At 31.4% G+C, this 16,838-nt stretch overlaps 1 protein-coding gene across 1 annotated transcript; it reads right to left on the bottom strand.

Moving 5' to 3' along the window:
• Positions 1–1,339: 1,339 nt before the first annotated feature.
• On the bottom strand, positions 1,340–2,301 carry LOC133688932 (protein GLUTAMINE DUMPER 2-like). The gene has a single exon (XM_062108586.1). The coding sequence runs from the start codon at positions 2,147–2,149 to the stop codon at positions 1,625–1,627; it is 525 nt and encodes a 174-aa protein (XP_061964570.1). The 5' UTR covers positions 2,150–2,301; the 3' UTR covers positions 1,340–1,624.
• Positions 2,302–16,838: the final 14,537 nt, after the last annotated feature.

Genomic DNA, 16,838 nt, shown 5'->3' with positions numbered 1-16,838 from the left:
ATTTGAATATTTCGATTCTTTATCAAGATATGCTCTGAAGTAAGCATTAACTCCTTTATCTACTCTATGATTCCTTAGTGTTGCTTACTTCAGAAAGCATTATGTACCAATGATTATTTTTGCTTACATAGTGACATGTATTTTCATTGTAAGATTGTATATAGACCACCAATATAGGAACAATAGCCCAGCATAACAAAGACTGTTCAGGTAATGACCGACATGCACCACCTCCTATAATTTCCATGGAAAATGCAGTCTCCCACTAGCTGGAAAAAAAAAAACCCTATGGTGCGTCATTTTATCCATCGTTTGATCATTCCCACAAGAGTACTAGTAACAATAATAATTGATTAAACTTTCATATCGTTTTGTTTTTTAGTTCACAGCAAATTAAAAAGGAAGAAAGAAGAACAGATTCAAATAATCAAATCAATCACCAATAAAAAATTTTAAGTTGCTTAGTGGGAATCGTTTCGCCTCTCTTTTTTCCTGCTTAACTCTCTTCTTCCTCAATCAATCTCTAAGCATGATTATTTTTTAATCCAAACGTGAAGGCCAATATGTTGACAGCAACATCTGTATTATTGAGTCTAAGAACAAGATCCTTACATGAAATAAATCTAAATTTCATCTCACCAAATAAAACAAGACAATACGAGTGAGCAAATAAAGCATTAGTTAGGGCATTTCCATAATGGGTTTTGAATCAAGATCCACCTTCTTTATTAACTCATGGCACTATCGATCCCATTTAAATTTCCATTGTCCACAATTCATAAAGCGAGGATGGTCTTGTCATTTGGCCATACATAGTGCAGCTCCACAATTCAGTGCAGTGTCTATCACAAACCAATACAGTCATTAATTTGGGATGCAGACTTGGGTCTTCAACCATGTCTGACCAAAAAAAGACTGCAATGAAAGCTCTGAACTCATGATTCAGTACAGTTGAAGCAGAGACGTCGGGGAGCTTCTTTTAAAAAAAAAGAAGAAAAAAAAGCCTCATCAAATGTTATAATTCTGCGTTACTGTGTAACCTTAGCATTTTCACCTCGCCGCATTATTCACAATTTAGGAAGGAAGGATAAGAGAGACTTGTCAGTTGTCAGCATATACTTTTACACATGCCAACCTGCCTTCTGCCTTCACACTTTCTTGTTGTTTCTTCTTGAATTCTGCTTTCTGATTTGGAGAGTCACAGATTTCAAAACTATAAAGGCACATCTCATCTTCAAGAATAATTAAGACGTTTCCTAAACTGGCCATGATCAACAGGATTTCGGTTTTAGTAATTTCTAAATTATAGTAACAATATATTACCGATCAAGATTTCAGATTTTCTTGAAAAAAAGAAAGAAAGTATATATAATTAATGGTAAAAAACAGCTATATTCTTCCATTTACATTTCCCGAACTGAAAACACAAAACCAAGAGGGAGAAAGATAGCTGCTAAAGAGGGTCATACACCAATCTAACATCGGAGCTCATGTTACAGACGCTATTCCTCCAAAGAGACCTTAAATCAAAACCTGTAACAGATCTCCCTCATAATCCTAAAATTCAACACCTAAAAACCCCAAAAAAGAAGAAGAAAGGGGGGGGGGGGATGGGGGGGCTGAATCAATGGTTTTGACTGGAAGATTCATGACTGTTCATGTCTCCACTTTGAACCTGGTGATCTTCATCAGTATTCCCCTGTTTCACCATCTCAACATCATTAACATTCCCCAATTTCTCACTCTTTTCACTACTGCAAGAACAACTCTTCTCACTACTAGTATCACCAAATGAAGTTGACCTACTAGACATTGGCGTGGCCAAGAAAGTTGGCTTGACTTCACCAGCCATGATAACCAAAATCTTCTCCTCAAAAGCAATAGGCTTTTTCTCACTACCATCACCACTCTTATTCTCTCCTTCTCCAGCTTCAAGGTCTCTTTCACCTCCTTCATTGCCACTCTCCAGGTACCCAGATAGTTTCCAGTAAGAACATGCAAGAATTAAGAGGGCAAAAGCAATCAAACCAAGCATGGCAGCTAACCCACCAAACAAATACGGTACAGGTGAATGCCATGGTGAGTGAGGTGTAACTGCGCCAGGTTTTGGTGCTCTTTCTGTCACGTTGAAGGGTTCTCTTGCAGCCATTTGTTTTGTTAATTTATCGAGGTGAGAAAAAGAAGGGAGGAAATGTATAGCAAGAGGTAAGAACTTGGCCTTGCTTAGCTTTGCCTCTGTGGGAGATGAGGTTTTGCAGGTGGTGGTTTTGATGAGAGGTGAAAGAAAGATGGTAGTGTATATATAGATAGAGGAAGAGTTATAAAAAGAAATAAAAGTAGGTGCGAGGTGGTTTTTCATTTCTTTTTAAATCTGTGGGGGTTTTTTATTTCGTCATTTTGCATGAGAAAGGTGGGGTCCAGCACATTGGGACCCACTCTGGTTTTGAGGTTCTTAATCCGGGGGTCTTATTTATTTTTTATGTTACAGTGATAACGCACTTTGAAGCTGAGGATGCGATGCTGTAATGATAACCTGACATGACGGGTGTAGTTGGCTTCCTTTTCTTGTACTGTTCTGTTTATTCTGGTATTTATACATGCATATGTTTTAGTGTCTGAAAATGGAAGAATTCGAGATAAATTATTATCACAATCACCACCCACCCTTGAGCAGCCTCTCTTAATGGGATGGAAGGTGTGGTTGTAATGAACAAATAAGGCTAATTGCTGTTGCTAAGTACTAATTAGGGCGTTAATTATCTATAGGAATGTACAGAAAAGCATATAGAATAAAAAGGTGTGAGGTGTAAATTAAGTTTCTGTGGCTCCATCATTTGATTAGTGATGATATGATCCAAAATGGGATCTCATGATTATGTATGTTGCGAGTAACGTTCAATTTGCATTCGCAACAAGCCAGATGACGTTGGCCCCATACAATGGTTGCTTTTACTATCCACTGTTCAATACCAACTTGGATACCAGGTGGTGGCCTTTCAGCCTGCTCTTCTTCTTCTGGAGATGCTTTTTGTGGGATCATGACGTGTAAATATGTCTTCATTTTCGAATGGGTCTAAGATTTTACACTGATTAAGTGACACTCTCATGTTAAAACCATCGAAATTAAGCTGAATTAAATGTTCGAAATATCGGATTCAGCTGAACTAAATTTGGTTCAAACAAAAAAGACATCTTCTTTATCGTTTACACCAAAATCTAAGCACTGGAAAAGCCACCGTTAATTACTTGCTTGTAATTTTCGACCAGGTTGGTCGAGTTTCATACTCTCACAATAACATTTTGTAGTAAATCTTCCCTCGAAACTTTAAATCGAATTTCCTTGTAATTTGTTAATCTTGTATTAACGTGTTCTCAACTCTCGCCCCCCCCCCCCCCCCTTCTCTCTCTCTCTCTCCGGAAGCAGCTACCGTTTCTATGTTTGAATATAACTCAAAATGCATAAAACATAATGATCAACACTCAAAATGGGGCACGTGAAATTATTACACCAAACTAATAACTCCTTTATCATACCTAGGAAGGTAAAGAAATACACGATTTCACAGAAAGCAGATAGAGATCAGATCAAAAGGTCATTGGGGTGCGTGTGTGAATGGCCTAGTGCTGGAAAGAGATGGTTACTCTCACAAAAATGAACAAGAAACCGTTTCTGTGCCATATATATATATATATATATATATATATATATATATATATGTATATGTATATATGCGTGAGGTTTAGGACTACTCAAGCCACGGCCACAGAAGAAATGCCTATGGTGCTGCCTTTGGCATTTTCGTTCATGGCTATTCAACTTTTTACACCATAATAAAAGAGGATAACAAAGTTCACTACTTTTGCACAATAATAGCTCTAAAGTAACTCCAATGCTTCGTTTTTTCTTCTATCTCATTCTTAATTTAAGTCTTTTAAGTAAATAAGTATCATTGGACACTAACTGTTTTGGTCAATTGGGTTGAGATTGAGATTGACGAGTCATTGCATAAGAAGACAAAAACAAAAACAAAAACAAAATGACTCATCTTGTCTCCACATTTTTTCAGATTCATCAATAAAAAGATGTTGAAAATTGCATGTATACTTGGATTGATATTGTTACACTAAATCATAGAAGATGTCCATGAAAAGTATACAAAGTGGCGATGAAGAAATAATAATCATAATAACAACAACTACTCTCTTGCACTTTCATCCTCTTCCAATTTTCTTTTAGGAAGAAGACATAAGCAGGAAGCAAGATACTTCACATCCCAAGAGGGAACAACTTGTTATGATGCAGTTGGATCAGCTTTGTTAGCTCAGATAATTCTCAGAGGTCATAAAATCATGGAGATGGATGTGGGATCCAATTTCCATTTTGGAATTTGGAGTCCCTCCGTGATGGCCCCTCCACTAGCGTATGCCTTGCCTATATTGCTTTCCACCTCTTTCTTGCCCTCTCATTTGGAGCGTTTTTAGCTTTGGCAACGCAACTGGGACAAGCTAGCTAGCTAGTAGCTACCCCCAAGCCCTTGTGTAGCTGGGGGTGTGTGGATCGGATAATAAAGCCGAGCTTTAACCACTCAGGGTGTCAATGGGTCCCGCCCAGGGTTGAGTAGCTGTGGTTCCCACTTCAGAGTCACCTTCCACCACCGAACGTACACGTCAAGGACAATAGGACCTCCTTCCCATACGATTCCTCCAACTTCACATCATAAGAGATTGATGAAAATCACCATTGAAACAATGTAATCTACTCATTTGTGATTGGATCATACACTGATGATGTTGATTAATCTCTCCATTAAGATTATTTTATATTTGTTAAGTGGCACAATTGGATTGGCACCAAAAAGATAGCCACTTGGACGACGGGTCCCTATTAGGAGGATCAGAAAAATTTAACGAGAATTAAAAAAATGGCACAACCAAATCCCACTTCGTTCATTATTTTATTTTATTATATTGTTTTTTTTTTGGTGAAATATTATATTGTTTAGTTAGCTAAACGTATCTCTCTTCCTTCTAATAGGGTAGAGCTTCCTTTTCTTCTATTATTTAATCCTTAATTTTTCTCTATAAGTTGACAATAAGTCGCATTAGGTCGCGCTATAATAATGGTCACCACCGGGTGGTTACCTTGCCATTTTCTATTCCTTTAATTGTTTTCTTTCAGGTAGAACACCTTCATCCTAATCCTAAGCACACTAATTTATTTCTATTATAAAATTAACGGTGATGATAATTTCTTAGAGTTGGTTTGTTTTTATATTTTAAAATTATTTTTGAAAAAAAAATTGTTTTTTTATTTTAAAATATTTTTTTATATATATTTTCAGATTATTTTAATATGTTGATATCAAAAATAAATTTAAAAAAAAATATTTCAATAAAAAAACAATTACTATCAACAGTTATTTATATTTTTTTATTTTTACATCCCAACTAATTAAGATTTAAAATAACTACTAGAAATTTAGAACCTTATTACGTGCTACGCAGTATTGGAAACGAAAGCTTCTACGCATTTTATTAGTTAATGATTGTCGGTGTCAATTTTTGAGATCTGTGCAAAAAACCGATCGCGTCATTAAATGTTAATTGCCCCATATATCTTTTCATTGAGGTGACAAGAGAGCGAACAATCCATCCATTAATTTGCAATTATAATCGATTAGATATATTTACATATAAGCTATTGGTTTGAAAACATTACTTATACTTACCATAATTAACAGTTATTTTTACTTAAAAAATATTTATCGATTAGATAAATATTTCCTATTTGCTCACGTTAGCTTGAAGATATGCTAATTAATCTTGCGGAACCCATTAATTAATTAATCCCACATCAATGGAATATTATCTTGATATTAAACTTGATGTTGTCAGTACTTAATTATGCTGTGTGTTGATGCATGGAATTGTTGATTATATATCATGAAAGAATTAACTTTGATGAAGTGGGATTGCCACTACCTTCATATATATATATATATATATATATATATATGCAAGTACCAGATTTATAAAGGAGGCCGGGGTTCCCACAACCATGACTGATTTTTGTCTGCCTTCCTTTCTCAAGCAAGCTTTTAGTTCCTTCCATGCTCTTAATTCATCAAATTAAAGTGATTAGGGCCCTATGTACAATTACTTTTTTTTTTTCGTAATATCATATGCTAATTATAAACATTTATCATGCACGTATAATACAGGATTTGATGGATAAGGCACTTAGAGATCAGAACAAGTGTTTATTAATTTGACTTTAATGAAAGGCTACGCCCTAGGCCTTTGTAGAAATATAAACAAAAGTAGGCTGTGTAGATGATGAGTGCGATACTGTTGGAATCTAGAGTCACAGCAACATAACATGTAAAGATAATAGGGGCAGAGAGTTAGGCACTTGTTCCCTTCTCGGACGGAAATTCTATTGTGGAGTTCAATTATTGTGATTAATTAGTGCTAACTCTGTTTTTATTTTTTAGATTGAAGAAAAAGTTTTGTTTGATTAGTTTTTTATTAGAACACACTCAATTAAGTATCTGTTTGTTTTTTATGTTAAAAATATTTTTAAAAAATTAAAATTTTGTTATTTATTTTTTTATTTCAGTTTAATATTTTTTTATATTTCAAATTATTTTGATGTGTTGATGTCACAAATAATTTTTTAAAATTTAAAAATATATATTATTTTGATGTATTTTCGAGTAAAAAATATTTTAAAAAACAACCATTATCACACTCTTAAATACTTTAAAACTACATGAAAGAGGTTGAAAAAATAAAGAGTAAGAAATTGGCATAGAATTAGAATGTGATCTAACCTGCTCAACAACGCTAGAGGAGTGAGGAGATCATTCAAGATTGGTCACTATGCGTTGCTTTTTTCTTTTCTTTTCTTTTCTTTTTCTTTGATTTACAAGATTGGTCACTATGCTTTGCTTTTTTTTGTTTTTGTTTTTCTATTTTTCTTTGATTTTTTGGTCAATTTCTTTTTAGTTTCATCATTTGTTTTTATTAAGTTATCATACTCTCATGATATGAATCACAAGTTTGATAGGTTAGCTCGGTTAACTAAATTTTTTTTTAATTAACTTTTTTTTTTTCAATTTCATCATTTAATGTTGGGTTGATTGGAAATTAGATTTCATAATTATGTTTTTTCAACCTCATAACCTGGGAATAGTTCTTGATGGGTTAACCCGAGTTGATTATAGTTGTTTTTTGTGATATTTTTTTAGTTGAATTTTTTTTTTCAATTTCATCATTCAACACTAGTTCGGTTAGGAATTGAGTTTCATAATATTTTTTAATTTGCTTTCTATGGGGATGTCTTGGTCTCACGATCAAACTCATAGATTTTGACATTATATCCCTAGTTAAATAGAGTCATTTTTTTTACTTTCTTTCTAAAAGATTATCTCGGTCTCATTATTCGGGTCACAAATCCCTCAACATTAGATTTACTTTTTATTGGGTTGTTCTTGCCTTATGACCTAGGTCGCGAGTTTGATGGGATAACACAATTGATCACTTAGTTATTTTTTTCTTTTTTTAATTGGTTTTTTTCCCAATGTCATTATTTAATATTGTGTTTGATTGTAAATTAGGCTTCATGATTATTTAGGTTTGCTTTTTATTAGATTATCTCGACCTCATGACCTAGTAATAGTGCTTAACGGGTTAACCCGGGTTGCTTTGCTTTTTTTTTGTCATTTTTTAATTAGAATTTTTGTAAATTTCATCGTTCAATATTAGATCCGACAAGGCAATTAGAAATTAAGTTTCATAATTTGTTTTTTATTAGCTCTCTATGAGATAATCTTAGTCTCATGATTAAAGTCATGGATTTGGCTGGTTAAATCAGGTCATTTTTTATTTTTTTCTAAGAGGTTATCTCGGTCTGATGATCCAAGTCATAGGTTTAGTGGATTGACTCGGGTTATTTTTTATTATTTTTTTAATTTCATCCTTCAACATTGGGTTGGTTAAGGATTAAAATTCGTAATTTGTTTTGATCTACTTTCCTTGGGATTATCTTGATTTTATGACTCAAGTAGCAGGTTTGACAAGTTAACTTGAGTCACTTTTTAATTACTTTTTTAATTTTTTTTTTAATTTCATCATTCAACATTGGATTGATTGGAAATTAGGCTTCATAATTTTATTTTGATTTGTTTTCTATGAAGTTATCATAGTTTCATAACCTAGGTCACAGATTTTACATGTTAACCCAAGTTGACCCAAGTAAATTTAATATGTGGTTATTTTAATATTAAAAAAATATGTCATCTTGAAAAAAAAAAACTAGTTAGACTAGTTTTTACTGGTTGTATGGGTTGATTTTAGATCCGCAAAGTCAACCATTGTTACATCGGGTCAATCCTCACACGATTTAAATTTTTTTCCTGTTGGAGAAAAAAATATTAGCAACATCTAAATATTTTCTTATGTTTAAAAAATGTTTGACCCTATCTATAGTATAGCACGAGTCAATAATCTAGTTGAAGAAACTAATCAAATCTAGTGATTAAGATAATACATTAGTGGCAAGGGCAGAAAAAGAAGCTTTCTATTATAATAATGGATCTAAATATGTTTAGCAAATTAAATACAACATAAAATTTGATCAATGGAATGATAGATACATTTGGCAAAAAAAGAAGGGGGTTATGCATGATAAGAAAAAGAATTAAAAGAGTTCTAAATATAACTTACACCTGAAAGAATCAAATCCAAAATGGTGATTCCTTATAATTCATAAAAAGTTTCATAAGATGAAGGTTTTGTTAGTATCCTTCTGATACATCTTATAATGTGTAACATATTGCAAATATATTAATGAACTAGATAGAAAAGACCAAATTGTTAGGACTCTACCTTAAAAACTAGTTTGTATGATAAAAAAAAGAAAGAAAGAAAGAAAGAAGAAAGAACAAGAAATCTTTAACAAACTAGTTTGTATGATAAGAAGATAAAGACAGAAAGAAATAAATGAAAAATAAAGATATAGAAAGAGTTTTCTTATTCAATTACTTGATTTACACGTAATCCTTACCCTTACATTAATACTACTTTTTCTTAGCTATTAACTGTTGTAATAGAATTCTTAACTAACAATTCTCATATTTACACAGTTTTATTCATCAACTAACTTTATTTAATTTGTTATTTTTTTATTTACATTGCCATGTGATTGACCTATCACAATTAGTGTAACCTTCTATTTGTCTCCATTAATGTCTTTATGTAGGATTTGTAATAATACCCTTTTCTTTAACACAATTCTTATCCTTTATATTGACATTAAAAGTTGAAAATTGTTTGATCAACTCATCTAACTCTTTCCATGTAGTGTCTTCTTTAAAAACATTTGATCATTGAATTAACACCATAGTAGCGACTATATTACCCTTTTTCATGATCTTTTTGTCAAGAATGGCTTGAGGATGCACCTTAACTAAACCATGATAATGGATATTACTGCTTCATTAGTCATTGATTTCTTCAATAAAGAAACATGGAATACATGGTGTATTTTGGAATTTGCTGGAAGTAATACATGTAAGCTATAACCCCCACCTTTTGTAATATTTTGTAGCACCCATAATATCTTGGATTCAACCTAATATTTCTACACAAAGTAATGTTTGTTTGTCAATACAACTGTAATTTAAAAAACATCATGTCTCCAACCTAGAATTCCCTCTTCCTTTTTTTTTATCTGATAGTTGTTTCATCCTATTTCATGTCATTACCAGTTGTGACTTTAGTAATTGATTCATCTACACTCTTTAATGCAATACTTTTTCTATAATAGCCATATTGGTTGGACCTTGGAGTATCATTTCTCTATTTGAAGAGGGTAACCAAATAAGGTTTGAAAAGGTGTCATGTTAATAACTGAGTAGCAACTTGAGTTATATAATCATTATGCTAAAAAGAGCCAATTTACCTACTGTTGAGGTTTGTACTTGCTCATACATCTTAGATATATCTCCAAACATGGGTTCATCCTTTCAAATACCCTATCGATTTGAGGGTAATAAGCTGAACTTATCAATAGTTTCACCCTTAATAGTTTGAACATTTCTTTCTAGAATAAACTAGTAAAAACCTTATCTCTGTCTTTAATAATGGTTGATGGTAACCCATGAAGTTTGTAAAATTGATCTAAGAAGACTTGTGCAATATCTTGTACAGTGAAAGGATGTGTAATAGCCATGAAATATGAAAACAAAATATGAAAACTTTGTAAACTTGTTTATGATGACCATGATAATGTCCTTTCCTTTTAGGGTAGGTAATCCTTCAAAAAACGTTCATTGTGATGTTTGTCCAAGCTCTCTCGGGTACTAATAAAGGCTATAACAAACCTAGATAGGTTACTCTTTCTATATTAACTTGTTTTTACTCCACACAATCTTCAATGAACTTTTTCATATTAGTTCTCATGGCTACCTAGTAAAACATAGGTTTCAACCTCCTATATGTGTTTGGCATTACTACATGTCTTTCAATATAAGATTCATGAACAACATTAACCAATTTAACTCTTACTTTTCCTCTCACTCCAATGACTATCCTTCCTTTATATTTCAATATCCCTTCAATCAAACTGTAATCAAACCATACTCTTATATTTATCAATTTACCAGCAATAATCTCTTGTATAAAGGGATCGTCCTTGTATGTATCTCTTATATCTCTATACCATGTTGAAACTATAGTTGTGATTGCCATGAAGCTTACTTTATCTTCAATCGCATGATTCTCTTCCACTATCATGTCTCTTATAAATAGTATTATGGATAATACATCAACAACAATGTTCTTTTTACCTTTCTATAATGTATCTTGTAATTCAAACCTAGCAACTTGGTTAATCTTTTCTTCTGTAAAACAATATATTTTTCTGATCTAGTAGATATTTGAGGCTCTCATGATTAGTTCTTATAATGAATTGTTTTTTCTTATATTCCAAGTAGTGCCTCCATGTCTCCACAACCATTAGGATTGCCATGTACTTCTTTTCTTATACGACCCAAGGCCTTACTAAGGAAGGCTTATGGTTTTCCATTGTAACTCAAAATAGCTCTCAATCCTACTAAGTAGGTATCTATCTCCAATACAAATATACTATGAAAGTTTGGTAATGCCAACATAAGAGTAGTATACAATGCTTTTTTAAGTTGATTGAAAGCTACTTTAGCCTTTTCATTCCACTGAAATTGATTATTTTTAAGTAATTCATTCAAAGGTTTACTAATGATACCCAAACCCTTGATAAACTTCTTGTAGTACCTTGTTAGGCCAAGGAATCCTCATAATTCTTTAACTGAACTAGGAATAGACCACCTCCATATTACCTCTATCTTGTTTGGATTTGTGGAAATTTCATCTATTAAGATAATATGCCCTAAGTACTCCATTTACTTCTCACATAAAAAGAGTTTAGACCTTTTAGCATACAAGTGGTTGCTCCTCAAAACTTCTAATACCTTCCTCATATAATGCACATGAAGTTCCAAGGTGGAATTGTATATCAACATATCATTAAAAAAACACAAGCATAAACTTCCTCAAAAATGGTTTCAGAACCTGATTCATTAAAGGTTGGAAGGTAGCTAGTGCATTTGTTAATCCAAACAGTATCACTCTGAATTTATAGTAGCTCTAGTGAGTTTTGAAAACAGTCTCCTTAATGTCTCCATCATACATTTTTACTTGATGGTAACTTGATCTTAAATCTAGTTTGGAATAAATCTGAGAATGATACATCTCATCCAATAACTCATCAATTAATAGAATTGGAAATTTATTCTTTATAGTGAGATAATTAACTCTTCTATAATCAATGCAAAATCTCAATGAGTTATTCCTTGTTTTTACCAACACAGGTGAGGCATAAGGAATGCAACCAGGTAAATTACTCCATTTTACAACCTCTCTTTTACCAATTTTTCAATCTTTTTTTTTTAATGAACTTTTATAGAGTCTAATGTTTACTGGCTTAGCCCTTGGAATTAATGGAATTTTATAATCCACTACCCTTATTGGTGGAAACTATGTTGGCTCTTCAAAAACCTCCTGATATTCTTCTAGTATAGTTCTTATTTTTATATTATACTCCTACTATGGAAACTCACTCAAAGTTTCTATAGAGAAGAACTAGTTAATATAACCATTGATTCCATCCTTTAGACTCTTATGCACCTTAGTTATAGAAACTATTTAAAGTTTTGCTTCTTCTAGAATGTCTCTTAATTCTATCATTCTACCCTTCTTCCTAAATAAAAGCATTATTTTGATAAAACCAACTACGATGGGTGACTATACCCTCATCCAGTCGACTCCTAACACTACACCATAACCCCCTAGTTTAAGTATTCTCAAATCAGCCTTAAATTCATAATTTTACATAAACCATGTGAATCCAAGGCTTTTTGCATCACATAGCAATACATTGTCATTTGTTACTATTACTTCCAACACCATAGTTTTCAAAATTGTAGCCTCCATTCCCTTAATCACCAGCTCATCTATAAAACTGTAGATGTTGCCACTATCAATTAGGATGATTAAATATTCACTCTAAAAACCTGTTTTTTTATCCTCATTGTGTTGTTGGCATAACTATTAGCCAACACATTTAGTGACAATCTATATTCTTCAATATTATTATTTTGTTCATCACTTATGTTTTCCTCCTTTACATCTAAAGATTCTTCCTTTTTTCTTTTATCATATATAATCCTTTAACATTACATTTGTGATCAGGCATATACTTGTCTCTATATTTAAAATAAATACTAAGTTTTCTTCTTTGTTCATATAGGGTATCAGGAGCATGCTTCATGCACTGTGGTGTTTCATGCTTGAATTGATTAAGGGTTTTAGATGGAAAGTTATATGATGTTCTTCCCAAGTTGAAAGGATGATTGGATCTTTAAACAAATTTGTTTTTTTTTTCATAGCATTGTTAAATCCCTCATGCCACTTTGTTTGTTCAAAAGTTACAGCAAGGTTGTTAGTCTCAAGATCTTAAGCATAGGTTTGACATCCTCCTTTATACCACTGATGAAACTAGAAATGTAATAAAATTATGGAAGATAGGGGTTTAATGCACTTATTAATGATTTTAATTCTTCAAACTTCTCTACATAATCTTTCACCCCTTTATCTTGTTCTAGTTTGTTGAATTCTTCAACTATATCATCTTTGTTTCCAAAACTTTTACAAATAGCTTTAGTGAGTTCCTCTTAACTGATAGGTGATTCATTGTTATACATCAATCCTTTCAACCAACTTTTTAATTTTTCATATAGACACCAAGATGTCACCTCTACCAATTGTTGTATAGGGATAAAGTTGTACTTGAAGTATTTCTTACACTTCCTTATCAAACCCCTAGGGTCGGAAACCAATCAATAATGCAAATCCATTTTTGGCATTGTTGTTTCCGACCCTTTAGTGCTCTTGGCTTCCTATATTCTCTTCACATCCATAACATTTCATTCTTTATGTGCCTTTTTGTATGCTAGTTGCTCCAATCTCTCTTCTTGTTGCTGGATTTGGTAGGATTCCTCGAGCATTAGTTCCAATTTCTCTTCTTGCCATTTGATTAGTCCAGAAGGATTGAATTTGATTGGTCAAAATCTCAATTTTTGATCTGATTTCCTATCATGTTCTAGCCATCTTGCCTTGTTTACTGTAGCTGATTCTAGAAGCTCTTGATGAATTTCTTGTATTTGTTCATCAAGTCTCTTGCAATGCCCCTTCACAACTTTCATCTTATTGCTCTTTACCATTATTTTAAGTTTGCAATAACATCAAGAATCAAGAAATGACCCAAAATCGACTCTAGTACCAATTTGTTAGGACTCTGCGCTAACAAACTAGTTTGTATGATAAGAAGAGAAAAACAGAAAGAAGAAGAAAGGAAGAAAAGAGATACATAAAGAGTTTTCTTATTCAATTACTTGATTTACATGCAATCCCTTACCCTTAAATTTATACCAATTTTTCCCAGCTGCTAACTATTGTAACAGACTTTTTAACTAATGATCTCCATCTTTAATATATGATCTTATTCATCAACCAACTCCTATTAATTTGTTATTCTGTTATTTACATTGCCATGCGACTAAATTATCACAATTAGTGTAACCTTCTGCACGTCTCCATTACTACCTTCATATAGGATTTGTAAAACAAATCTAAAAATAAATTCATGAAAAAACTTGGATGCATCATATATAAAACTTGACAAAAACAACAAAAAATACATTATTTGATTGCTAGATCAAGCTCAAATCAGATGATTCCACATGCCATCAGACCATTAGATCTCCCAAAGTTATGATCGGTGCTGGGATTAATTGATCTTGACAAATAATAATCAAGGATGCCAAGAAGTTGATGGTTATCCATATTGATGCCTTGACGGTGATATATAGATAACATAACAGAATTGAAAGCGCTTTCATGCGCGGCCAGGAAAGGTGTGACAAGTGTTTACGCTATGTCTCGGCTGTGCTGCCACTTTGTTACACGAAAATTAAAGGCAGATGAGGTAACAGGTAGAAGTATAAATTGACCTTTGTAATTATCGATCTGAATTGCTTTGTTGGACGTGCTTATTGAATAACCTCAGCTAGCTTTAAACTACCGTCTAATATATATATATATATATATATATATATATATATATATATATATATATATATATATATATATATATATATATATGCCAGCTAACATTTCATTCATATTATATAACTTGCGGTACGTACTGCCGCGAAGAAATTGGAAGCATTTATTAGCAAGTAGCTGGTTCGTAGTTGATGTTCACATTTCACAAAAGGAGGAAGAACTTGACGGTTTCAAGCATTGATTTATAGATCGATTAGGCTATACTATGGATTAGACAATTAATATGTATTTCAAAAACACTTAAAATTCATAACTCAAGTTATAAACCTAGTTAAGTTTAATTAATAAATTTATTTTATTTAATTATATAATAAAAAAATACACAATTGCAATTAATAAACTGAATTAAAAAAAAAATTAAAAAAAAACAGTCAGACCTTCTCTAAAAACAATCTTGATAATATTTTAAAAAAGTTTTATAACCTCACTCTATAACAAAATAAAAAATAAATATAATTTAATAAAATAAAATAAATTCTTAATTAATACTAAAATATAAGAAAATATACTAATATATATGTAATTAAATAAATTATAATTTTATGAGGTCTTTATGGTTCAAACATATATGTATATAAATATATCTTATTAGAGGTTTTATTTGTTTGGTAAGTAGTTATTCTCCTCGCATTAATTATTATTCAAGATTCGATTTTTAACAGATGCTGCAGCAAAATAATTTCTTATAAATACATTTGTCTTGATGTTAATGACTATAGCTTAAGGCTCGAGTAGGGAGGGATTTAATCCTGTTATAAAGGTTGACTAGAGGTTAACCTTTTTGTAAAATCCAATAATTCTTTTTTTTAAAAAAAAAGTAAATATTAATTGCATAATCATTTTGTTCTCCTAATCAAACATGAATTGGATTAGGGTTTAATATCTATTGAATTCAATCCAAATCCAAGACAATCCAATTTAAACCCATGCAACACGACATGATTTCTAGGTCTAAATTAGGTTTGGATCAAGCATTTCCAATTCATGCTTTTGTATCCTATGTTAAGAATTAATTTCAAACAATTTATGAGATATCACTCAATATATGGATTTTTGATGTGGCTTTAAAGTTTTTTAACTAAGTGATACTAAGTTCAAATCCTATCATTGAAATATTTTCTTTTCTAATTAAAAATTAATATCACAAAATAAAATAGAGATATATTGATGTAGGTGGTTTTGATTACTTAATTGTGAGCTTCCATAACTAAGCTGCGTGAATAATCTTGTAAAAATATTTACATACCGAACATGGCCAAGTCAAAAAAAAATTGAATTGCATAGAATGAATGTCTTTATAAAAATACTCATATCTTTCTATTCGACTTTGGATCGTGATTAAAGTTTGCCAATAAATTTTACATGATTGATTTTATAGGTGGGCTTCCTTGTTAAAACCAGCTAACATTTAAAAGATCTCCAAATTAGATCTAGAATGTGTTGTTTAGTTTTTTTTTGTTTTTTTTTTCTCTTTTTTTTTTAATTTTCTAGTTTATTAGGACTTTTATTGTTTCTCTTTATTCTAATGTTTCTAATTTGTTTAGCTCAGTTGTTAAATTTATTTAAGTTGTAAACTTTTTTAAAAGATAACGTCTTAAAGAAAAATATTTAATAATTAAATTTATAATTAGAATTTTTAGGTGATGATCATATTCAATAAAATTTTGTATTACTTGTATTTTTTTTTTTTTGTGTTTATTGTGAGGTATAACCCTCCATAACAAAAAAACACAAAAGCAAAAGCAATAAATTCATACTTTTGTTGTTCTATATTTTTGTTTTTAGTGGTGAGCCCACCACTAAAAATAAACACAACATCCAAAGCAAACATACATTACATCCTATGCAATGGTCTTCATGTAGAATATTTTAACAAAACCATAAAATATGCAAGACTAATATTGTTTTTTATCAACATGAATTTATGTTTTGATAAGGCTTTTTAGCTTAAATTTAATTTTTGTTATTTCAAATTAATTATTATTTTAGTATTTTCAGATTGTTTTTACATGCTAATATTAAAAATAAATTTTTTAAAAATATTATTTTAATATAAAAAACAATATCAGATGCGCTTATTCTTGCATTGCTAATTCACCATCCCAACATCCAAC

The sequence above is a fragment of the Populus nigra genome, chromosome 3, assembly GCF_951802175.1.
Source record: "Populus nigra chromosome 3, ddPopNigr1.1, whole genome shotgun sequence".
NCBI lineage: Eukaryota > Viridiplantae > Streptophyta > Magnoliopsida > Malpighiales > Salicaceae > Populus > Populus nigra.
The sequence above is the reverse complement of the archived record's forward strand: the minus strand, read 5'-3'. Positions and strand labels throughout refer to the sequence as shown.

What these genes read in the sequence shown, in the direction of transcription:
- LOC133688932 (XM_062108586.1), bottom strand. Translation starts at nt 2,149, where the DNA reads ATGGCTGCAAGAGAACCCTTCAACGTGACAGAAAGAGCACCAAAACCT.